Source organism: Aulonocara stuartgranti (assembly GCF_965226115.1).
Source record: "Aulonocara stuartgranti genome assembly, chromosome: 3".
NCBI classification, from domain to species: Eukaryota; Metazoa; Chordata; class Actinopteri; order Cichliformes; family Cichlidae; genus Aulonocara; species Aulonocara stuartgranti.
Genome location: NC_138941.1, coordinates 74097406 through 74123022, shown reverse-complemented (window position 1 = coordinate 74123022; position 25617 = coordinate 74097406). Strand labels below are relative to the sequence as shown.

At 43.1% G+C, this 25617-nt stretch overlaps 3 protein-coding genes across 3 annotated transcripts in view; all 3 read left to right on the top strand.

Annotated features, from left to right (window-relative positions):
* The window catches only part of LOC309703463 (uncharacterized protein), a 179477-nt gene that overhangs the window by 76570 nt on the left and 77290 nt on the right, over positions 1-25617 (top strand). Inside the window, exon 6 of the mRNA XM_082528286.1 lies at positions 23587-23617. Within this exon, the coding sequence (XP_082384412.1) occupies positions 23587-23617 (31 nt within the window). The remainder of the gene's footprint in view (positions 1-23586; positions 23618-25617) is intronic.
* On the top strand, positions 70-8303 carry LOC309703588 (butyrophilin-like protein 2). The gene is made up of 6 exons (XM_082528503.1): positions 70-510; positions 4174-4521; positions 4982-5305; positions 5392-5493; positions 6281-6613; positions 6680-8303. Exons 1-6 carry the CDS (start codon positions 477-479, stop codon positions 6724-6726), a joined length of 1188 nt encoding a protein of 395 aa, XP_082384629.1. The 5' UTR covers positions 70-476; the 3' UTR covers positions 6727-8303.
* LOC309703501 (butyrophilin-like protein 2) overlaps positions 18680-25617 on the top strand; it is a 522068-nt gene continuing 515130 nt past the window's right edge. Inside the window, exons 1-2 of the mRNA XM_082528383.1 lie at positions 18680-19406; positions 19817-20149. Of these exons, the coding sequence (XP_082384509.1) occupies positions 18914-19406; positions 19817-20149 (826 nt within the window). The 5' untranslated portion in view covers positions 18680-18913. The remainder of the gene's footprint in view (positions 19407-19816; positions 20150-25617) is intronic.

Here is a 25617-nt window from a genome sequence, read left to right as displayed (position 1 = left end):
TTCAGCTTCAGGTTCCAACAGAATATAAATCCACATGTTGCTAAAAGTTGTCAGTAGTCTGTGTGAGACATGCTGTAACGCAGGGGTGCCCAATCCCGGTCCTCGAGAGCTACCGTCCTGCAGCTTTTAGATGCATCCCTACTCCAACACAGCTGAATCAAATGGTTTGATCTCTTCAGCATGCCATCATGTTTGGCAAAGGCCTGATAACAAGCCATTCATTTGATTCAGGTGTGTGGGAACAAGGATGCATCTAAAAGCTGCAGGACGGTAGCTCTCGAGGACTGGGATTGGGCACCCCTGCTGTAACGCTTCTCCTCCGAGTTTAATGTTGAAAGTCCTTTTCTGTAAAGGATTTTATTTTGAAGGAACTCAGGAGGGTCTTCTTATCAGGAAACTTTTTGTCGTGCACCAATGCTTGCAGTGCAGCGAACACCACTGTGATTTCTAACTAAAGGTTTTTCCCAGAGAAGGAGATGCTGCTGCTGTTGTTCGTGCTGCTGGTACTCGGTGAGAGCGCTCTTTGAATGCACACACACACACACACACACACACACACACACACACACACACACACACACACACACACACACACGGTTGTTTAAAATAATTTGAAGTGTGTAACATGTATAACTACTCACCTCAGTTACTTTACTCCTGCTGAAATCTGCAGGCTTCATGCTCATGATCCTGGTATCTGCTCATCTGTTTAAGAAATTTTCCTTTCCTGTCTCACTAATATTACCAGAATACTGCCTGTAGTGAAGTCTGGCCACATTAAAGGTTATAAAAGAAGCCTGGTGCCAGATCTATTGTAGATTCAGCTAAATAAATGGGAACAGTGTGCTTTTGCAGCAGGTCAGTTGTAACAAAGTGCTGTGTAGTCCCCACACTGGTTCATCCTGGTGCCTTTTTAAGCTTCACTGATTCACAGATCATTGTTAAACTTAACAAACAACATTTAGTTTTTGTTTTATTTGTAACAGTTTGTTCCAAACGCACAAATGTGCTCTGGTCTTTTTAAATTGATGACTTTTGGCTGTGCAGTGTTCCAGGTGTGTCAAAGCACCAGATGTCTGATATGGAAGACCAAGAGATTCACACACATTGACATAAAGCTTTTTTGATTTGGTGTTTAATTGTACAATAAAATACAGATTAGTAAATACATGTTGGAATTAATTTTAAAATTTACTTTGGAGACTGACCTGGATTTTTTTCTAAGCTCCTGTTTGAACCATTAGCTCTGCTTTAGCATTACTAACAGGTGTGTGTGCTCGTTTAAAGGACTTTTCGCTCCAGCATTCACACTCAGTGCAACATTGAACCTCTTAAGCTAATGTGCTAAAAAAGCTAATGCTAGCACCAGTGCATGTTTGTGTTACTCTAACCAATCAGAGAGCTCCTTTCATCACACTGCATGGCTGATTTGTTAACTGATTTCATAGTTATTTTCAAAAACATCTTTAAAACCTGAAAATTGAAAAAGTACTTTCAGGGCTCTAGAGTGCGACCAGTTTGGTCGCAAATACGACCAAATTTTTCAGTGGTGCGACTAAAAAATATTTGGTTGCATCTGTGCGACCAAATGTTCGGGTAGCAAAAAAAAAAAAAAAAAAAATCTGCAACCTTCCCTGTGGTCAACAACAGACACACATTTTGCCCCTATCGTGGACTAAACCAATCAGAGATAGTCAGGGGCGGGACCTCTCTGATTGGCCGTGGTCCAGTAGAAAGTGTAGGTGGAAGTGGGAGGTGAGTAGCTTGAATAAAGCGATATCAATTCATTAAACCCTGAATCGACTTTTAAATATAACTGTGTTTTGCCAGAAACGCCAGATTCTCAGATTAAAGCTCACAAAACCATTTCAACAACAACCAAACAGCAGATGAGAGCAGGTACACGGACTCCACACAAAGACGTAAACACAGACCGACGCATCAGAATCAGCTTTGTCTTTCTCGGCTTTCTCACCCGACGGCCCGCAGACGGACACGCTGTCGGAGCTTAGCGATCCTGATGCGTCCGCTGTGTTTACGTCTTTTTGCGCTGATTCTGAGCTGCAGGTTTTGTCTCTCCAACCAAAATCCACCGAGCCTGCAGCAAAAGAAGCAGCAAACTGCGCTTCACATTTGATCAATGTCGTCATGAACTTTGCTGTTTTGCTTCCACGACTATTAAAATCACACTTCATGCACAGCTAGCTCTCTCTCTATCTCTCTCTGTACTTCAAGAACAGTTTCCCGTCTCCAATCTCTGTTTTCTGTATTATTCATTCGCTTATTACCCACCAGTCTACCGTTGTTTACAGCGCTGTGGCTGCTGTCTTTTTCTTTTTTCACTTAAATGACCTCAGACAAGAAAGCCTATTTTTTCTGTTGTTCAATACTGAAGAAATTTAAACTTTATATGCAGAACATTGTAGAATATTTTTAAGGTTATCTGCTATAAAAAGCCAGACCAGGAAAATCTCCTTCATGTTTTTCTGTGTTTTATTCTCAGTTACTTTCACACAAAGGCATCTGCTGTGATGTTCACAATTCTGATGAAGTCAGTACTGATAAATGATCAGAATTATAATATTTCTGACTGTCTGAGGCCAAGTTGAATCGAATCGGGACTTTGAAAACCAGAATCGAATGGATAATAGAAATCAGTGATGATACCCAGCCCTATGAGCAGCCTAGGCCCGACAGAAGTGGATGTAGCTGTAATAGGAAAAGAACTATTGCTAACTTTTCTGTTAAGTTAAGGCCTGATCCTTCTGAAATTCATAGCCAGTGCTCTGACACGTGTCATCAATCTTTGAATGCTGAAAAAGCCCAGTGTATCCAGAAAAACACATTATATTATATCAATTATTATAAAATGTGTGTGCGCCTAACTTGAAGACATACACGCTCTCGCTCGCTCTCTCTCACACACACACACACACACCATGATAAGATTTAAGTGGATTTATGTAGCTGTGAATTTTTAGATGTTTATTTTCCAGATGTTGTACATTTGTTGTTCTTTCTCTTACCAATAGAGCAGTTGGCGATATGCTGTTCATTTCTATTTGTGCTCTAGTCATTTATTACATCTTCCTAAAGTCTCCTCCACCCATGTTTTCCTCCTGCCTGTCCTGCCTTAGACATCATCATACTGTACACCAGATACGTTTTTAATAACTGAAACAACACAAATAGAAATTAAGAAACAAAAAGATAAAAGAAACCTATGAACCAGAGGAGACGGAGCTGATCTTGGCAACAGATCATTCGCATCATAATTCTGATGCTGCCTCAGAGGGCAGGATTTAAGAAGGAGAGAAGAAAATTCACGAGTCGATGAGTTTACTGATGCACTGTAAGAACGTCCTGAGTTCACTGCAGCATCTGGCCTTTCTGTGTGGAGTTTGCATGTTCTCCTCGTGTATGAGTGGGTTCTCTCAGGATTTCCTCCCACAGTCCAAAGACATGCAGTCAGTGGGGTTGAGGTTAATCTGTGATTCTAATTGGCCCGTAGGTGTGAATAGTTGTCTGTCTCTGTGTCAGACTAATGGGTCTAATTGCACAATTAGATATCCACTATCTGTGGCTATCCATTAGATAGCTTGAATTCATCTTGTGCAGTCTTTCAACAATTCATGGGAAACCCAGACAGCAATTTTCTGTTATCTGAAACGTAACTCCTGCAGTGCAGCTACACTTTCTACATACACCTGTGTATGTAGGTCAGGGGTCACTGAGCTTACCGAGCCAATAATTAGTTCTAAAGGTTTTAGAATCAATAAAATGACAACAGTGCCCAAATTTATGCACCCGCCTGATTTTGTTTAAACAATTATTGCACACTTTCTGTAAATCCAATAAACTTAATTTCACTTCTCAAATATCACTGTGTGTCTCCTATATGATATATTTAACTGACATTTTTTATTGTAACAACCAACGATTTATACAGGAAAATAATGACTATTAACAAGGTTGCCCAAACTTCTGCATCCCACTGTATGGAAAAGCTCTTTTTTAGAGCTTTATCATTTCACACATAAATGATATTAAACCTTTCCACACTTGCTCAGATGTAGGGAGAGAAAAGTCAGGGGGATTTCAGTCTCTTTCTATCCTCATTATATGGGCTAATTATAGTTAATTAGTGTTTCTGTTTTTTGTGTCTCCTTCCAGTTTCGCATCATGTCCTGGCTGTGATGGTGGAGGTGTATGAGGGGGCAAAGTCTGTCCTGCTGCCCTGTCAGTACACAGGTTTTGTAGTTGAGGACCCCACAATGATATGGACTCGCACTGATCTCAACCCCAAATCTGTCCATCTGAGACAAGAAGAAACTGATGATCTGAGTGGACAAAACCAGCGTTACAGCGGGCGCATGTCAATGAGGCCTGATGCTCTGGACACTGGAGACTTCAGCCTCACTCTGAGAAACCCCCGACTGACTGATAGTGGCGACTACACCTGCTCCATCCGCACTGAAAGGGAGGAACTGAAACTGACAGACGTACAGCTGCATGTCAAAGGTCAAAAACCCCAATAACCTTTGTAATTACAAGTCAAACATGAGTACAGTGCTGACACAGGTCAGAGGTCACAGTAGAAGGTAGTAGAAAGGGTCTTTCTAGTAATCTAAACCTAAAAAATGGCAGAAACATTTTATAAACGCAACCAGTCTGGAAACATCAAAACAAAACTGGGGAGACAAAGAGACCATGACTGAGGAAATCTGAGGTAAACTAGCATGAGCACACTGAGGACAGGACACAGAGACAAACTGGTCTGACTAAAAAAAGTCAGATGGACTAAAAGAATACAAAAGCCATATAAAATAGAATGTAAATATAATAGAAAACTCAAATATGAACATTTTATAATTGCAGCTCAAAGACTGGGTCAAAGACACAGGACCATCTCAAACACAGATGCTTTGATTATCATCAGTGTGACTGCTGCTGCTGATATTATGGTTTCTTGTTCTCTCAGACCAGCAGGTGGAGGTGAAGGTGGAGGAAGGCTCAGACTCCGTCATCCTGCCCTGCAACACAACACCTGACCTGCCTCAGGACACCACAGTGAAGTGGACTCACTCTGACCGAGAACTCATGATGGTCCATGGGTGTTCAAATGGAAGCGACCACCAGGACGACCTTTACTGTGGTCGCACAAAGATGAACGAAGACCTGCTGAGAACTGGAGACCTCAGCCTGACCCTGGAATACCCCACAGAGAGAGACAGTGGAGGATACATCTGCACCATCTACAGGGACAGAGACATCCTGAGACAGAAAGTAGTGCTGCAGGTCAAAGGTCAGAGATGTAGCTACAGGTCAGAGGTCAGTGCAGATTGAGTACAGCGTTCAGCAGTCATGTGATATTGTTTTGTTTGTCCACAGAACCGTTTCCATCCTGGGCCACAGTTCTCCTGGTTTTCCTGCTTCTTCTTGTAGTTGTTGCTGCGAGTCTTTTGTTTCATTTCCGTCATACCTTGGTGTCAGGTGAGTCTCTCATACTACACTACCCATAATGCATATAGTTAGCAGGTGTCCTCTGGGGTTTCTTGACTTGTTCCGCTAATTTATTCATTAATATGTAAATATTTAATTTGGATATTAATGATCAAAGAACTGCCGTCACAGCCCATTGTTCATCTTACTGCTATCTTACTCCGTACAGTTTTCTATTAATATTTCTGTACATTGTTACCTGCATATACAAACTTCAGTTGCTTATGTAGATAGGACCACTTTGTGTCTTCCTTTTATATTTTATATCCCCTTGCTATAAGAGTTGTGTAACACCCACATTTCTCATTCGTGGGATCATAGTTTTTTGTATTCTTTTCAAATTCCACCAGTAAGATTGGGGAGACCTTTTTCCATTACATTAGCCTGTCCCTGCTGGTGGTGTCATTCAAACAGAAAACAAGTCTTTGTTAGTCTGTAGATGTCGGAGGAGCTCCTCAGTGGGCAGTTCCTCTCAGAGAGTCTGCACGACAGTTTGGTCTGAAAGCTCCTCCTGTGTCCTCGAGGATCAGAGTGTAAAAGGAGAAGTGAACAAACACCTGCTGAACTTTGACCTCCAGGAGAAAACCTGATAACGTTCCCCCTGTGAGAACAGCAAGATCTGCTCTGAGCTGCTCCGTAAACACAAATCAGACTTTGTGCTTTAGACTCTTCGAACCTCCAGCATTCAGTGAAGCTACAGATGGATGATTCAAACAGGACATGGTATTTCTCTACACCTCTGAAAACCTGCTGCTGTCTGTGTTTGCTGTTCTTTCAGTGATTCCAGTGAAGGTGGAGGTGGAGGAGGGGGTGGAGTCTGTCCAGCTGCCCTTTAAAACAACAAAAAACCTGTCGGGGGAAATTCAAGTGATATGGGAACGCTACGAGCCGTTCCAGAAGGCTCACGTGTTTACAAACGGCCCAAACCAATTTGAAGAACAGCACGAGGTTTACAAAGACCGAACTGTGATGAACAAAGACCTGCTGGAAACTGGAGACCTCAGTCTGACCCTGAAACAGCCCACAGAGAGAGACAGTGGAGAGTACAAGTGTTTGGTGTGGAGGAAGGGAACCTTCATCAGAAAGAAAACTGTGCTGCTCAAAGTCAAAGGTTGGTTTGTCTGTTTGTTTGCTGGCTTGTGTGATTGTGTCTGACTGTCTTGTGTCTCCTCTGCAGGTCCAGGATCAAACAGGGGACATCAGGACCAGAAGCAGCTCCATTGATCCGACTCCTCTGACGGCTGATCAATCAGTGTTATGACTGCTGTCGTAATGTTGTCTCTCATATGCACCTGGAGACGGTGCCTGCAGATTGGCTAACTACATGGAGACAACATATTTACACAGCAGCATGTAGGGGTGGACTGCCTTTGTATTTGATCACTGTTTTCTCCTGTTTTTGTTAGTTTTGGAGGTACGCTGCTGTCATTTGGTTTAATTTCTTTGAGTATGTTGTTTGTATCATTGTCTCAGGGACCAAGCAGTAAAGCATAAAGGACACAGATGTTTAATTTAAAAAATTGGATTTTATTGACCCAAAAGTATAAAAAGATATTTAACAAAGCCAAAACTTAAACAGGCAGACCAGCAAAACAGGTCAACTCAATAGACTAAGCTCAAGGTAACAATTAACGAAACCTCAAGCAAACATAAGACAAACTGACCTCCTGAAATGACACACGGGGGAACGTTAATACTGGTTTAGCTATAACACATGACACACACAGAGGAAAACAAAATGGCTGCCATATAACCAACTAATACAAAACAATTAAACAAACTTGAAACACCCTCCAGGCAATGAGGCATGACGGTTGACAGTGGTACTTCAGCTCTCCCAGCCCTTTGCCAGACCGGAGAGGAACCAAACCCCAGGTGACTCACACACAGGAAGATGTATTAATATAAAACAGAACTTTGGCCTTGCAGTGTTCACATGTTGTGTGGAGGCGAGGAAGAAGGAACCCAAACGCAGGACTGGCAGGTAGGTGAGGTTTATTATAAGGAGTGGGTGAACGGACACTGACTGGCTGGACAACTGAATGGCGGACTGAACTGAGGGAACACACGGGAAGGACAACATCAATGACACGACAGTGAACGAGTAGAAAGAGAGGGCTTAAATACACAGACTGATGAGGATGATAATGAGTACACCGATCTCTCATTTGGTGCCGGGCTGCGAGAGTGAGACTCGGGTGTGAAATGTATGGTTTTCAGGGTTTTTATCGGTTTTCAGCGTTATTTTGTTATCGTTTTTTCGTTAACTCGGTTTTCCTGGGTCTTTTCACGTGTATTATGAATAAATCTTTTTTTTTTCGGTACCGGTACTGGTTTTATTTTGTTGTATTTATCCGCGACACCTTAAAGGCCGGTCCGTGAAAATATTGTCGGGCACAAACTGGTCCGTGGCGCAAAAAAGGTTGGGGACCGCTGGTCTAGATGGGCCGTAACAATCAGTTTGATCTGTGTGACTGATCAGTGATGTCAAACAGCATGATCACAGGTCGCCTTTTTTAACTTGTCAATTTGGTTTTGATCTAACATATTATAATAATTATTGTTCTATGAATTTAACCTCGGTCATAACAATTTAATCTGATCCAGTGTTGTTGTTCTGCTGTCGTGTTTGTAATGGAGCGGCTGCTCCTGACTACAGATGGATGATTCAAACAGGACATGACACACAGAGAAGAAGGAGTAGAAGAAGAAAGCTGAATGCCTGTAATGATGATCTGCATGGATCAGAGGAACAGTGAGAAAACTTGGAGGAACCTTTAAGGAACAATGTAAAGACAGAAAAACAGGAAACACACTGCTGAGCTTCAGATTCAGAGTCTGAAACAGCAACAACTATTTAGTGTGTAGTGTATATGTTGAGCTCTGAATGTGTGTAAGAGTCCAGCAGACAGTCTGAGTCTGTTTGGCTCTACTGAAGTCTGGATGCAGATCATGGAGGAATTTCTCACTTCAGGCTCTGATCCTGTTCTTACACACTGAGGTTTTGTCTCGTTTCCTTCATCCTGCTAAGCTGTTCGTGTTCAACACTACAGAGGGAACAAATCCACTCAGTGGTTTAGTTTGGTTGGAGGAAGCAGCTCATCTGAGGTCATTTGATCATCAGGTTGATTTGGATTCATTGAACATGACGGTATTGCTATTTGAAGTATGATCGTATTGATGGTCATAACACAGACAGCTGCTCTGACTTTCTAGATTTCTTTCTTTCTCTTTATGTACCCCCAAATTACAAAAACAGTCGTCTCAAGATGCTTTAAACTCTAAGCCTGTGTAGTGTCTCAGTCATCCAGGTCATGGTCGTCTAAGCAGTTTGGAAAAAAAGTGAACAAACATAGAGTATGCTGTGCAGAGCAGCGAGCAGTTCTCAGACCTACACTGGAGACACCAAGCAGCCACTTCATGCTCTCTCTCTCTAGTCCCTGTCAGGACTCTTGCTGCAGCATTTTGGATTAGCTGAAGGCTTTTCAGGGAGTTTTTAGGACTTCCTGATAATAATGAATTGCAGTCGTCCAGCCTGGAAGTAATAAACGCATGAACTAGTTTTTCAGCGTCACTCTGAGACAGGATATTTCTAACTTTAGAGATGTTGCACAAATGGAAGAACGCAGTCTTACATATTTGCAAGTGTTATCTGGCTTCATGGTTAAAGCTGGGTGTCATCTGCATAGCAGTGAACACCTGTTCAACCACTCACACTGTGATGTGCATGAAAATGAAGCTCCACAGGCTGTTGGACAATAAGCGTTATAGTTTCAGTTGGTCCAGTTTAATGTGCAGCCATCACCTGAGAAATAATCAGCAGCACTGAGAGCGCGCTCAGCAACAAAACCATCGACTGGAATCAAAACCTTTATTTCACTGCTCTGTGCTTTAAATCAGCAGGTTAATGATTTGCTGCAGCATTCGTTTTCACAATAGTGTTCTGTTAGGTATTTTAGTACCATGGTAGCATTTACTGGATATTGTTTTATAGTGACATTATGCAGGAAAACTCTGTCATTCAATAAGGCCCCTTTGTTTCAGTGTTTTTCTCTTTGACCCAAGAATTGATGTGTGAGAATCACAGGCTGGTACAAGGTTGAAATACCACAGAGATCACTCCCTCAGCTACATTAGTTTCTTAATCTTTTAGACGCCTGTTGAAGGCCAAATGGTTTGTTTCAGATTTCACTAATGTAAGAACTCTTCGTTTTGTGCCTTGAAAATATGTCGCTGAGATAATCACAATTGTAGCTGAACTGATACACTACACAAAGGATGCTTCTTCACCCAAGGGCAGGAAGACGCTGCCTTATCTTGGTCTGTACTGGTTTAAACTGATAATCTGCTGTCTCATGAATTTTACCCTCTATATAAACTGTTGTACTTGTGAATAAAGTTGAGTCACTTTGGGAAGACAATCTAAAGCAGTCTCTGTTTTCTTGTTCTCCCAAGCTGCTCCCGAGCTCGTACTAACACGCTGAATGGCATGCTTGAATATTACTTGAGAATATATTTGACTGTGTTACAGACTAAGGTACATTCTCTGCTGATAGACGTCCACGCCTCGAAGGAAGTCGATCCACGGATTAGGCCTTGGAAACCGTTTCCTTCATGTTCTTTTATAGATTCTTAATCCCTATATGATAATAAGTCTCTCGTAGGTGGAGCTCGTAGGGATCATTTTTTGTGGAGTCATGTGATCCATCAAACACCCCCTTTGATTGGTTACATGCTGCCAGCACCGCCTCTTTCATGTGAACGTATGAGCAAACTCTGGGTTAACTTAGTGAGTTGGTAACCAGCCTCATGTGACTGCTTATCCTGCTCATCACACATGTTGGTTTGTACAACCTGACTGTAACAATGAAAGCAGTCTGTTCTTCACTGGGATTCCCTTTTGTCCAGTTTGGGTTTTGAGTCCATTTTGTTATTGTGTGACATTTAGAGGAGGACGGTAAACCTGTCCTGGTCGAGGAGGTGAGATTGCTGTTGTTCTCTGCAGTGGTCGCAGTGGTTTAAGCATTCAAACGACAAACTCTGTAACATGAGTTTACTAAATGAAGCCCCTCACTGTAGTTTACTTTATTTCTGTAAAGTCGTACTATGATCGTCCTAAAAACTTGATTCTGTTCATCCGGATGTAGATCCAAGTGACAGACTCACCTCCGTCCCCTCAAACAGATCACTCAGTGATGGACGTGTTCGTACAGCAGCTACTTTCAGCTGCTCCCTCATCACAAGAAGCTGTCACAGCACACAGCTCTGCATGTTTTACACCAAATGCAACACAAAGGCGATTATTGTCACCACTGAACATGTTAACCTCTACACTATGGAGCCATAAACCTCTGTTCTTACAGTATAGTATGCTTTCATTAGATGAAAGCACAAACTACCAATATGCTCATATCTGGTTTCTTCACTTGGTCCCGATGCTAATAAACATTATACAAGTCCTGAGGGGAGCATGAATATCTGACCCACAATCATCATAATCCATCCTGTAACAAACATGTCTGTGTCGGCTCACAGAACAGAAAACACAAAGCATCTTTGCTGTGTCGGCTTCTATTTAAAGAAACAGAAACAACAAAAACCTAAAACCAGCAGCAGCAGGGGAATTACACGTCTCCTGTATCATGAGCTGCACAGCCTTCGGATAAAAAATGTCTTGGAGAACGGCCATGGTAGGAGAGGGCTGGGACAGGACAACACTTTCATTTTACCAAGTTTCCAGCAGCCACAGGAACACCCCGCTTATAAAGAATAAATGTCAGATTTGTTAAAGCCTCTTAAAATGTTGTTTAATGGTCTGAGAGCAAGAATAAACACAAACACAGGATTCAAGTGTAGGCTTGACATACTACTTGGAATGGACGGTCTGAATATATATGAAAGCCTATATAGGAACAGATTTGTTGTGACACTGTTAAAGTCTAAAAATCTTTCTTACTGAAGCTCATCAGGGAAACACAAAGACTTCAGACCCTCCCACTGTCTGCACAGAGATCTGCCAGAGATAGTGGTGCTATTCCACAGAGCTGATTGGTCAGTAGGTGGTGAGTTCATACCTGCTGATCTCTAATCAGTAATATCCAGAACACAGAGAGTGCTGAGGTCTGACCCAGTGAACTCTGGGTCACATTTGACTGAATGTTTAGAGATTTTCATTGTTTTTCAAAGGTCTCACAGAGGACACAGACTGGGCTGGTGTTTAATTTTCCTCAAAGCTGTTTTATTCATTTCTTTTCTTCCCTTGTGTTTCCTTTGATTTACCAGAGAGGAGGATAAAGTTTGTAAGGGGGTAGAAGCTCGAGCAGCATTTATAATACAAAGACTGAAACATTTCACAAAGAGGTCAGAGTGACTTCAGAGTTATTTCTAAAGACGTCAGCAGATGCAGAGCTGTGTGTACCTGGTCTGTGTCCAGAGGAATGTGTTTGTAATAACGAACAAACACGACTGCAAGTACTCAGCTTCATACTTTAGAAGGCCACAGTGATGTGGACTCTTCAGCTGATGCCAAATCTGTCCACGAGGAGGAGGAGATGATCTTAGAGGAGAAACACAGCGCTACGATGGTCACACATCACACAGATTCAGCCTCACTCTGAGAAAACCAACAGACTGACAGCAGCAACTACACCTGCTCCATCAGTGATGGGAGAGCAAAGACTGACAAGCGTTCATTTACAGGTCAAAGGTCAGCAACAAACCCCAGCACCTGCTGTAGATACTGATGTCAGTACTGTAGGCAAAGGTCAGAGGTCAAACTGAAGGGAAGATTTCCTAAATAGACTCACCAGTAACATGTAGCTGAGAGCTAAACTCAGTGGAAACAGGATGTCACTGCTTCAACAGCTGCAGTCTTTACTGCAGGTGGAGGGTTACACTCACAACATTTACACACTGTGCACAGTGGAGAACAGGTGGACGCACACAGATGTGCAGCAGAAAGAGTTTCATAGTTTTGTCACAGTGTGTGTTCCTGCTGGCAGACAGCTGTAAACAACAACATGAATTTGTCTGTGAGAGTCCAGTCTGATCACAGGCTCGGCTTCAATGTGAGATTCTCTCCTTCCTCCTGCGTGATAAGAAGACTGTTTCATCTGGGAACGACCTCGGGCAGCACTGCTGCATTATCTTGTTTAGATGTTGGGAAGGCCTCCAAACATGATCCACCCACGAGGCCAATGAGCACGAAGGGGAAGGAAATGTTTATCAAAGCAGAGAAACACAACACCATCCTGAGAGTGCAGCCATACTTCTCTCTGTGTGAGACACCTCCCGCTCAGCTGTTGCTTAGCAGCCGTGTTTACTCTGGCAAAGAAACCACGAACTGGGTTGTGAGCTGGACTCTGACAAACAGCAGCAGCATCGAGCAGCGTCACCATCAGGTTTCCATAATGCAGCAGAAGCACAACACCTAAAGTCTACCTGCAGGTGGTGCAGATTGTTTCTGTTGCGAGCATCCAGCTCAGCAGCAGCAGTGTTGAATAATGAGAAGGCAGCGTGGCAGCAGTGGCGTCTGCTGCTCCCCGTCTCCAGCAGGCAGCAGTGTGGCAGGATTTCAAACATGGTAACCTAATCAGATTTGGGGCTCTGCACCTTTAATCAGGCCTACATCGTGTTTACTCTGAGCCCACAGAGTCTCAGGGACTTCCTGTTGTAGCTGCAGCGTCTTCCTCTGATGTTGTGTAAAGTGCTGTTTGTGTGTGTGCACAGCAACAGAGAAGCTTTTGTAAAAAGTCATCTGTGAGCACCTGAGTGTGGTTTCATCTGTAGTTTGTCAGGCAGTGATAAGGCCTTCTTTCCCACTGTGACAGTTACACACGAGGAGCTGAGTTTGACACATCAAACATGTCACAGTGTGCAGATGTTGTGTTTAGAACAAACGTTCATGCCTGCGCCGCTGTGTCAAAGGCATCATCTCCTTCTGTAGATATGTGAGGTTGAGTGTGTGTGTGTGTGTGTGTGTGTGTGTGTGTGTGTGTGTTTCCAGCTGGAAACATACATGTGTGGCTGATTAGAGCCACACACGTGAGTGTCAGGATCACTCTCTTCACTTTTAACCACTTCTAGGCTGAAAGTTATTGGGTAACATGTAAAAAGATGTGAAATGGTTTATTTCACAAGTGTGTGTACAGGGTGTGTGCGATCACGTGAGCTGGAAGTGTGGAAGTGTAACTTTAACCTCAAGCATCAGCTGAGTGAGAGCAGCTGTGCGTCTCTCCTGCACCTCCTCCCGCCCATCAGAAAACAGAATGCAGACATCTGTCTTCCTGTCCTTCAGCCAACTGTCCTCCTGCTTGTTTGGCGTCCTATACTATATGTGCTGATCTGTTTGTTTTATCTCTTTAAGGAAGGATGAAAGAAATAAAAAGAAACGGGGGGATCTCCAACTTTTTCTCATGATGTGTTAGCTGTGGAAATATCCAACAGTTACACACCAGTGGATGCTCAGAAAACAGCTGCGGGTTATTATCCACCAGCCTTCTTCTAGTAGCTGACCTGCTGCTAAAATCTTGAAAATCTCATTTGCACAAAATTGTCTGTCATTTATGATCCAATCAGCTTCAGTTTCTTGTCTGTCTTGTGACATCATCGAAGCTGACAAATCTCAAAATCTGATGACAAAAAATATACATGAAACTGATCAAGAATTAGTGTGAAATATTTAGAAACTTTGTGACAGGACATGACAGGGAAAGTATTTTACGCTGATTATTCTTGCAGAAGTGTCCTTCACTGAGTATCCAGGCAGTCACAATAAGGTAGATACGTGTTCATGTTCATGACCTCGCTTTGCGCCTCCGCACAGATAAAGACCTGATTCTAGTTTCCAGTCTGCTGGGCTCCAGGTGACATAGGCTTCATTAACAGAGTGAGAGAGAGGGTCTCTGCAGACACCCACAGGCTCAGCGTCACGACCACACTCGCCCATAATGCTGCTCACATGTGCAGAAGCTGTTTCTTTATCCTCCAGCTCCAAAGAGCTTTGCACAGAGCACCCGAAACCAGCAGCAGGAAGTTATTCAGTCTTATATTGAAATCATCACCTGGTGTTTCATTTTTCTCTGATTTCTTTTTTATTATTATGGTTAAATAATAAAATTCTTCTTTGATTATTACATTTGTACACATCTGTGGAAATGTCTCTGGACTCTCCTCAGCAGTAGATTTACAGCTTTAAACAGAGAAACGTTTATTTCCCCAGAGATCGTTAAAATAAAAATCCTTATTCTAAACATTAAGATTTAAGATCTATGGTTCCCATGGTGACAGCCTTCACCTCTAAGGGTTGAATAAATGTCTTGGATTGCTCTCAGGATCTGATGAGCTTCAGTCTCCACCAAAAATCTACGGAGCAGAAACTACAAATAGAATTTATCTGATGTCAGTATCAGGATGAAACTGAGGCCAACCTGGAAATTCTTATTTTCATGTCTTTTCATTTAGTTGAACAATATACAGAATCATTTCTAATGATTTAAATGTTGAAATGAATGTAACAGAGAAATAAAGGGATGACTAATGAAAGTGTCCTGTGAACTGAAGCTGTGCTGACACACTGAGGACAGACAGGACTCTGCATGCTGCGTTTACTGTCTGCTCAGGAAAGCAGAGCACCGCTGCACACAGAAGGGTTACTGTCTGCTGTATTCATCACAGAACACTTCTATCAAAATAATGTCATTGTTCAGAGTTTATTTCAAATTTTTTTATATTTTCATTTCACAATAACCATTTACTGGCTCTTAAAAATTAAGAAATATAGCTGCAGTTTGAAATGAGGTCATACTTATTTCATCAGACATTTGAATATATTTCTCATGTTTTAAATTATAAATAACACTTCTTTAAAAAGGTCCCAGTCAGCTTTCAGAGAGCTCACGCTGGGTCTGTGCAGCTGCACATGGCAGACTGCCACAGATCACCTCTGAGGAAAGAGGAGGTCGTTGAGCTTCCTCATAGGTTCACATCTGTTGATGAACTTTGTGTCGGTCAAAGTTCATCAACAGGTGTGAACGTATTAATTTCTGCTCTTCAATAGAGAAGAGATTTAAACTGTCACAAATTATGCCAGTTGCAAAGCACTGAGTAAAATGTTGGGACACACCTTCTCATTTAATGTTTTTCTAGGCTTCTTACCTCCTCTATGCTTCATGGTGGGAACCATGCATGTAGAAACCATCTGTTCATATTTTCTGTGTCGCACAAAAACATCTGAGTTGATGTGAAGACTGAAGGTTTCTACTGGTTGGGTTTGATTCTCATCCAGGTGTCTCTGGAACAGAAACCTGGGACCCTACAGAGTGCAATGATAGGTTACTACTACTTGCAGCATGCATACAAAATATAGTTAGGTACATACTGCATATGACTCCGTGGTTTCTTAAAGTTCCCGTAGCCATCACTGATTAAACCAAACACAAATGAAAAGCTTTCAGTGTATTTCAGTCTCACATGTTGAACAGGTTTGAAAGGTTTTGCTCTTCAGTTTTTTTAATCTCGGTTTTGTTTTTACATTTCAGATTTAGTGTGTGGAGCCAAACCTCATGGCAGACTGTCAAAGACAACACCTAAGAAAGGGGAGACTGTTGAGTTTCCTCATAGTTTCACACCTGTTGATCAACTTTCTGTCAATCTTCAAATCCCTGCAGCTGTGTCAGCTGATCATATCCTGTCCTGTGATTGGCTGAGCTTCAGGCCTTCTCTCAGTCAAACTGGAAACAGGGATTGAGACAGTGTGAGGGTTTGTGGAGTGCCACAGTGCTGTAATGAATACTGTAGTGGAAGAAGTTCTTTCACACTCTTCATCCTGCTTTATGTCCATGATCTTCATGGAAACACATCTATGGAGAGGAAATCCAGCTGCTGAGGGTCACATCTGCATCATTGTGTGTGAGATCTTTGATCTGTGATCAAACATGAAGATGTTTGTGGTGTTTGTGATCCTCCTGCATGGTAAGTACACCTTCCTCTCTCTGCTCTCATCATCAGCTTTTCTTTCATCTCTCTCTCTTTAATGTGTTGAAGTGCAGCAGGAGGAGATTTCCATCAAACACTGGATTCTGATTCAGATCAAACTAACAATCCAAAGCAGCAACTTTCAAATCTCTGGATTCTTCTTGGTGCCTTTCAGATGAGCTCATGTTACAATCAGCTGCTGTGTGTGTTGTGCAGATCTCTCACCCTGCAGGCAGTCTATCTCCTTCAAGCGCGGGTCCTCTACCAGAGGCCTGGGAGCTTGAGGGTCCTGCGCAGTATCTTAGCTGTTCCTAGGACTGCGCTCTTCTGGACAGAGATCTCCGATGTTGTTCCTGGGATCTGCTTGGGGCCACACACCTAGCTTGGGAGTCACCAGATCTACTCCTTCTATTACCACTGGGACCACTGTTACCTTCACCCTCCACATCTTCTCGAGCTCTTCTCTGAGCCCTTGGTACTTCAGGCTTTTCGTGTTCCTTCTTCCTGATGTTGCTGTCATTTGCTATCACTACATCTATCACTATGGCTGTTTTCTTCTGTTTGTCTACCACTACTATGTCTGGTTGGTTAGCCACCGCGATTTTGTCCGTCTGTACCTGGAAGTCCCAGAGGATCTTAGCTTGGTCATTCGCCACCACCCTTGGGGTCGTCTCCCATTTTGACCTCGGGATTTCCAGGCTGTACTCATCACAGATATTTCATCAGCTTGATGTCATCCATGTAGAGGAGGTGGCTGATGATTGCTCCACTCTGTAGTCGGTATCCACAGCCCGTCTTGTGTCTTGTCACTGATCTCACTGAGGGAGTTTAGGCTTTTGCAGAACACCAGTGGACAGAGCGTCTCCTTGGTAGATCCCACACTTGATGGTAACTTGTATTATTTCCTTGAAGTTGGCCTCTCGTGTTGTTTGCCACATTGCCACTGAATTCCACATAGACTCTTAGGGTCCTGTTAATCTTGTGTAGTTGTAGGCATTCCTGGATCAAAGTGTGGGGCACTGAGTCATAGGCTTTCTTGTAGTCAATCCAGGTTTTGCACAGGTTTGTCATTCTGGTGTTACAGTCTCGAATGACTGCTCTATCTTCCAGCTGCTGGAGTTTCAGTCCTCTGGTATTCTTGCCAGTCCCTTTCTGTGGCCCGCTCATGTACTGAGCCATGTGCCTGTTCATCTTAGCCGCTATGATGCCTGACAGGAGCTTCCATGTAGTATGTAGTACTGAGGCAGGTTATTGGCTGGTAGTTGGATGGGACCAGTCCCTTCTGGTGCTCCTTGGGGACTGTCTGGCCTTCAGTTAGCCAGCCACTCAGGGAGTGCAGCTTCTTGAGCAAGTCTGCATGAATCATGACAAGGCTTGATGCTCTCTGATTCTTCATGTTGGATAGCCTTTCCTGGTTGCCTGCCACAGTGGTGGTTACTTGTCACAGGTATGGGCAGCTTGCTGTATTTCTAAGCCATCCCTTTTTTCATCATGCCCTTCTGCCGCTCAGATAGTTGGCTAACTTCCCTCCTTGCTGCCTGGACCTTGGACTCTACTCTCCTTCTACATGAAGGGTACTGCTACTTTTGGCTGTTCATCTTATAGCTAAAAATCTCATTGATCACTGCCACGTGACATCCAGGCTTCCCCTCTCCACAATCCTTTTGCTCTATCTTACCAGTAGCTGTGATAGCAGTTGCTTCTTCCAGATGTTGGAACGCAGAACTACTGGTAACTTCGTTGTTGGTCTAAATGTTGGCTGTTCCATATGTCCTATATCCTTTTCATATAACCCTTTCCACTGGTTTTACCCATACGGAAAAGAAATAGTAAAAACTTATATGTGATTACTCATGAAAGTGGCCACTTTCGTGAGTAAATCATATAAGGCTTACATGATTTACTCATGAAAGTGGCCACTTTCGCATTACTTTCATACATTGTTTTAGTAAGTATCCAAAACATACAAGTTTCATTATATAATTTTTCAAGGGATCTTATATCTGTTTTCACAGTTATATGCTTTTCATACAAGTTTCACACAAGACAGATACAAACTTTAAAAGATTTATATATATCTTTTCCATATGGGTTACTTGCATAGTAGCATTCCCAAAACCTCCCTATTCTCATCTCTTGTTCAAAAAAAGTCTATTAGTGTCTGATAAATATTCAAAATCAGTAGTTTATATATCAGCCCTTCTTCACAATTGGCAATACCATACATAGTCAGAGAATAGCATTAGGTTGCAATTGTGCATTAACTGATGTTTGTATAATTAACTGCTTGCTCAGTAAAAAGTAAGTCATTAATTTTAAGAAGAGATTAATGTTTAGCTTAAAGGCAATGAAGTGAAGATGCTGCTGAGTTTACAGAATAATGTAGGCAGACCAGGAACCGAGACCTCTGCCATTTTCTGCAGATAACCCGCAGAAAATGGTTGGATGGATACCTGGTCATTTCTTTATGTTTAGGTTGTATTTGAGTGCAACACTTGTCTCTCTGGTGTCTGCAGTTGTGTGTTGGAGACCAGCTTTTGCATGCTGGGGCAAACTTTCTTTTTCCTTGTGTGTCCTTCCAGCTTTCCAGCATGTTTTTGCTGTGGTCGTGGAGGTGAATGAAGGTGCACTTTCCGTCTTGCTGCCTTGCCAGTACACAGGTGTCATGCCTGAGGACCCTATGTTGATGTGGACTCGCAATGATATTGATCCAAAATTTGTCCATGTGCAAGAAGAAGAAGGTCCAAATCTTGAAGAGCGAAACCAGCGTTACAGTGGACGTACATCAGTGAGGCCTGATGGTCTGGAAATGAAAGACTTCAGCCTCACTTTGACAAAACCCAAACTGACTGATAGTGGCAACTACACCTGCTCCATCAGTAATGGAAGGAATGAACGAACACTGACAGACGTACAGCTGCATGTCAAAGGTCAGCAGTCCAGTCTAACATCTTAAATAATAAAGCTGAATTATTTCTTCAGAATCTGAGAAGTAGAAGCAGAAATATGCAAAAAACTAAGAAACCAGGAAGGGGGGGGGGAAGTGTTTGGAGATGCCTAACGGCTTTATACTTCATACTTTTTACACTTATGTTATTCTTTCCAGTTATTTTTTAAGCCTCTTAAATGTTTGAGTATGTATAAAAATGACTTATTTATAAACAGTTAATGAAAATGTTGTTAAATTCCTGTAAAGGTTGTACACTCCAATTACTCCATCATACTTATTACAAAGATTTAAAATATGATTTTTGTCCAACAGATGATGGAACTCACTCAATGCTAACAGTATCACTGCTGCTGCTTCTCTAGTTTATATTGTTATCTACTGTCCTTTCAGACCAGCAGGTGGAGGTGAAGGTGGAGGAAAGGTCAGAGTCTGTTCTCCTGCCCTGCAAAACAACACCTGACCTGCCTGAGAATGCAGCAGTGGAGTGGACTCGCTCTGACCGTGAACTCATGATGGTCCATGTGTATGTAAACAGAAGTGACCATCTTACAAAACAGGATAACCTTTACTGTGGTCGCACAAAGATGAACGAAGACCTGCTGAGAACTGGAGACCTCAGCCTGACCCTGGAATACCCCACAGAGAGAGACAGTGGAGGATACATCTGCACCATCTACAGGGACAAAGACATCCTGAGACAGAAAGTAGTGCTGCAGGTCAAAGGTCAGTGATGTAGATAAACAACAGAGGTCTGTGGTAAAAATTATAATTCAAAAGTCATATCTTTCTTTTCTTTTTTTTCTTTACCTTTGTTTATTTCTCCACAGAACAATTTCCAGCTTGGGCAGCAGCTGTCATGGTCCTCCTGGTTCTCCTTCTTCTCCTGATTCTTGTTGTTGTTTCTGGAGGTCTTTTATTTCATTTTCGGCACTATTTCATGCCAGGTGAGCTTCAGATGTTCAGGCACATGAGATCTTCATGGTTTCTGTGCTGATGTGTGTGAGACATGGCCGACTGTGGAGGCTCAGTCTGTCTGTTCTTCTTCATCCAACATGTCTGCAGCGCTTTACAGGACGCTGCAGACTAGTTACCAAAGAACGAGTCAGGAACACATCAGGAACAAACTGAGACACAATCTGACTGAGACTAGAAGACAATGAGGGGACAGGGAGGTCATGTGACCATCACAGCTGCTGCTGATGTCATCATGTTGTGCTTTGTTGTCCTCTAAGGTTACAAGGTGGAGGTGGATTCAGGGGTGGAGTCTGTCCAGCTGCCTTGCAAAACCACAGTTCGCCTGACTGAAGATACCAAAGTTGAGTGGACAAATATTAGTGGGAAGGTCCACGTGTATGAGAATGGCTCTGACCGGCCTGAAGAACAGAACAGTTGTTATCGAGACCGCACGAAAATGAAGAAAAATCTGCTGAAACCTGGAGACCTCACTCTGACCCTGAAACACCCCACAGACAAAGACTCAAACAACTACACCTGCACCATCTACAGCAGGGAGGGAAGCATCCTGATGAGGAAACAAGTGGAGCTCCATGTCAGAGGTCAGCCTCATCACGATGATGGGTTCATTAGCAGTGAGGCAGCTATGTCAGTCCCCATAGATGGAGAGTAGTACTACTACTACTACTACTACTACTACTACTACTACTACTAGTAGTAGTAGTATTTAAAAGTAAAATAGGAAACAACCAGCCTCTACTTTCAAGATTAGGCTTAAACCTTTCCTTTCTGATAACGCTGGATCAGGTGACCCTGAATCCCTCCTTCGTCCTGGTTTGTGGGGGATTTCATCTGATGTGCTTAGAACTTTTCCACTTGTTTCACTCCCACTGGAATCAGTCAAATATGTTTTCACCATAAGTATTTCACTTCATCTGATTAAAGACGATGTGCTCAGTGCTGCTGCTGTCTGTTCGGCTCATGCTGTGTTTGTTGTTCTCTCAGTCCTGCAGGTGGAGGTTGAATCAGGGGTGGAGTCTGTCCAGCTGCCCTGCAAATCTACAGCTCATCTGCCTGAAAATTGTAAAGTGGAGTGGATGGATGGTGATGAAGATGAGGTCCACGTGTATCAGAACGGCTCTGACCAGCCTGAAGAACAGGACCAGGTTTACAGAGACCGAACGAAGATGAATGAAGACCTGCTGAAAACTGGAGACCTCAGTCTGACCCTGAGACACCCCACAGATGATGACAGAGGCATCTACACCTGCACCGTCTACAGGGAGGGAAACATCCTGCTGAAGAAACAAGTGGAGCTGAAAGTCAGAGGTCAGTGCTGTAGATACAGTTAGCAAACTAGCTAACCCTCTGATGACAGGGAAGGAGGGTGGGTGACCTTTCTCTCCTGCCACTCATCCAGGGGTACACTGAAGTACTCCCAAGCAAGCTCTTCCCAATAGGACTCATGCACAATTCCTGACTTTGGCACTACCATCACAGCCAAATCAACAGCTTTGCTTTCACACTCAGCTCTCTCTTTGTCACAACTGCCTGATACAGTGTCCACATCACTCCAGATGTGGCACCAGTCAGTCTGTTCCTATTTCTCTCATGAACAGAACCCACAAATACAATTCATCCCTGACCCACAGTGGGTACTCCACCATTATCCAGGTGGGAATCGTCTCAGCTTGTACACAGTGTTAACAGAGCCCCACTGTGCCCTCTGGGGTCACCTAATGATTTGCATAATGAGTCCCACTGTGGTAAGGACCCGCCACTGGATTTCATGAACTATAGGTTATTTTTATTTTTCGTTTTCGCAACTGTGGTTTAAAGTTCCAACACCAGTCACGTAGGAACAGCTGCTTGGAATGAGTTTCTGTATTTACCCGAGAAATCTGCCAACTTATCTAACTTTACCAAGCAGTAGTAGTGGAGAAGGGGGCATGCTGCAGCTCAGAATGATGCCCCCACACTGATGAGTCTATCCCAGTTACCATAGCCTGAAATGCAGGCTACACCCTCTAGATATCTTTAGTAAATATATATTTTTTGTTTATGTAAACTTTTTGTGTGGACTCAGCACATTGTGCCAGTTCGTGACATGCCAGGGAATTGAAGGCTGTCAGCATCAGTCGAACAATGAAAACTCGGTGAATGGCTGGACAAGCCTCGTGGGTCAAGGCCTGAGCAGGTTAAGTGTTCTCAGAGGAGCAGTGGTGTGCCTCATTCAGTCCAGGTTTCTGGACTTCTGCTATCATCAATATGCATATAGTAGAGATCACGGAAATATTTTACTGCTACTATTCATAACCATCATCATTACCATTACATTAATTATCATTTCATCAAAGCATTTATTCAATAGATTACACATGTTCTTAGTTAAGATTATTACACTTATCACAGAGAGCTTCTGTCTGGTAAAAGGCCAGAAGCGTCAACGGGCGGGTTGAGGCCGAGTGCATTTTGAGGTCGAGACACACACACAAACAGTAGTTAGACTCATGATTAGGTAAGACTTCAAATAATAGTTGCAAAAGCTGGTGATTGCGAAATTGTGTCTGCCTAAGGGACAGTTTGCTCCAGGAGATAAACAGAGTTAGAAGATTACCGGGAAGCGCCTGGCCTGCAGACGGAGAAGATGTCCTTTTAAATGTGTCAAAAGTCGTCAACAGAATGTGTGTGTTTTTCAAACTCGTGTATGTATTGTATCTTCTTGACGCATGACGGGGCGTCATTAAAATGCCCTGATGTTATAAAACAGTTTATTGTGCAGTTTTGAGGTGAGATTGATGCTGATGGTGCAGTGTTCATCTCCCCACGTGTGTGTTCATTAAAATCATTGTTTGACTGAAGCTCTCCTGGACCATTATTGTTTTTGTGCTCACCCTCAATATTTGAACCCGTTTTTAACAATAACTTATAAACTGCTCTTAGTCTGGACCCTCACCCAGGACCAGTCTCTCTTAGTTTCCCTGAACCACCTTCCTTGGTTCAAGAAAACATTACATTACATTACATTTAACATTTCCTGCAATGGACACCTTGACTCCCCTTCAAAGAAAGCTTTGACTCTGACCAGTTGACTTTAAGAAGCAGCCAGATCTGCTCAGGATTAAACAAACAGAAAATGACAATTCTGTCTCCATCATCATCTGTTACTGTCTGTGCAGCTCATGTTGTGTTTATTGTCCTCTTAGTCTGTCAGGTGGAGGTGGAATCAGGGGTGGAGTCTGTCCAGTTACTTTGCAAAACCACAGGAAACCTCCCTGAAGATGCTAAGGCGGAGTGGATGGACAGTGATACCGATAAGGTCCACGTGTATGAGAACGGCTCTGACCAGCCTGAAGAACAGCACCAGGTTTACAGAGGCCGAACGAAGATGAATGAAGACCTGCTGAAAACTGGAGACCTCAGTCTGACCCTGAAACACCCCACAGGCTGTGACACAAACACCTACACCTGCACCGTCTACAGCAGGGAGGGAAACATCCTGCTGAAGAAACAAGTGGAGCTGAAATTTAGAGGTCAGTGCTGTAGATACAGGTCAAAGGTCAGATGTTGTAATCTTCTTATCTGTTTCCTGTCAGTTAAATAGTTGTGATCAGTACTGATGAGAAGTTAAAGGTCACATGGTAAAAGCAAAAGGAAGTCCATCACAGACAGTGGGTAACATCTCTGTTATAGACAAAGAGTCATCAGACATTCCTGTCCGTACAGCTGACAACATGAAGCTGTTTGTAGAGCTCTCACACCAGTTAAAGAGCCAGTCCAGCTGTGACAGCCAGATGTTACTGCAGCAAAATACACATACATGAAAGGATCAGGTGCAAATATGTGGAGGGAAATTCACACTTTATCTCCACATGTTATCACAAGATTAGTTTAAAAAACATTTTTATAAAGAAGTGACCAAATTGAAAATGCAGCAGGAGAACTGAGACACTGTAACTGCTTCTCAAAACAAAGGACAAATAAATCTAATCAATGTTTCTTGATCTTAATGTGATGTTCTATGAAAAATGAAATAAGCAACAAGTCTTCTCAGTGATGACTCCTCAAAGATCTCCTGTTACCTTCTGATCAGATCTGCTTCTTTCCTTTAGCTTTCTCTACAACTGTGACACCTGCTGCTCTCTGTACAGCTCATGTTGTGTTTGTTGTCCTCTCAGTCTGTCAGGTGGAGGTGGAGGAGGGGGCGGAGTCTGTCCAGCTGCCCTTTAAAACCACACAAAACCTGCCTGAAGATGCTGAGGTGGAGTGGAAGAACGGGTTTTACAGGAAGGTCCACATATATCGGAACGGCTCTGACCAGCCTGAAGAACAGCACCAGGTTTACAGAGACCGAACGAAGATGAATGAAGACCTGCTGAAAACTGGAGACCTCAGTCTGACCCTGAAACAGCCCACAGAGAGAGACAGTGGGAGGTACAGCTGTGTGGTTAGAAGGAAGGGAAACATCCACAGAGGCAAAACTGTGCTGCTGAAAATCAAAGGTTTGTTGGTTTGTTTGTTTTTTGTTTATTTATTTGTTTGTCCCTGTCTGACTGTCTTGTGTCTCCTCTGCAGGCAGAGTTCAGGTCCAGCATCAAACAGGGGACATCAGGAACAGAAGCAGCTCCATTGATCCGACTCCTCTGATGGCTGATCAATCAGTTTGATCTGTGTGTTCTTTGATTATTGATCAGTGATGTCAGAGTGGAGTCAGTGTGATGTTGTTGTTGTGTGTTTGAGACTTTTAGTGTCCATGAAGGTCTCTGCTGCCGTAGATCCTCTGAACTGTGACAGAGGTCTCACTCTGGAGGAAACTCTCAGCACTTTCCAGCAGCTCCTCCATCATGGAGGACGTTCCCTCACTGTAACAGGTGGAGGAGAGAGGAGAGGAAGCACAGGTGGATCCTCTGAGGAAGAGGAGCGTCCTACAAACCACATGATCACATGACCAGAGGACAAGCATGTGCAGAAACACATTAAAGTCAGCCTGTAAACACGTTTGTGAATGCCACTGTAGATACCGGCACGGACTCATCTGTGGTGCAGCTGAAGACATTTGAGTCATGTTGTGTTTGCAGAACATGAACATATCAGGAAAGACTTCTTTGTCTCTGCTGCCTTGAGAAAACCTGGAGGAAACAGTTGGTTATCAACCGTCTCTGTTAAACTTCTTGTCTTGTTACTTTTTTCAGCTCTAAATCTTTGTGAAATCCACATACTGCAGTCAGAGATGTTAT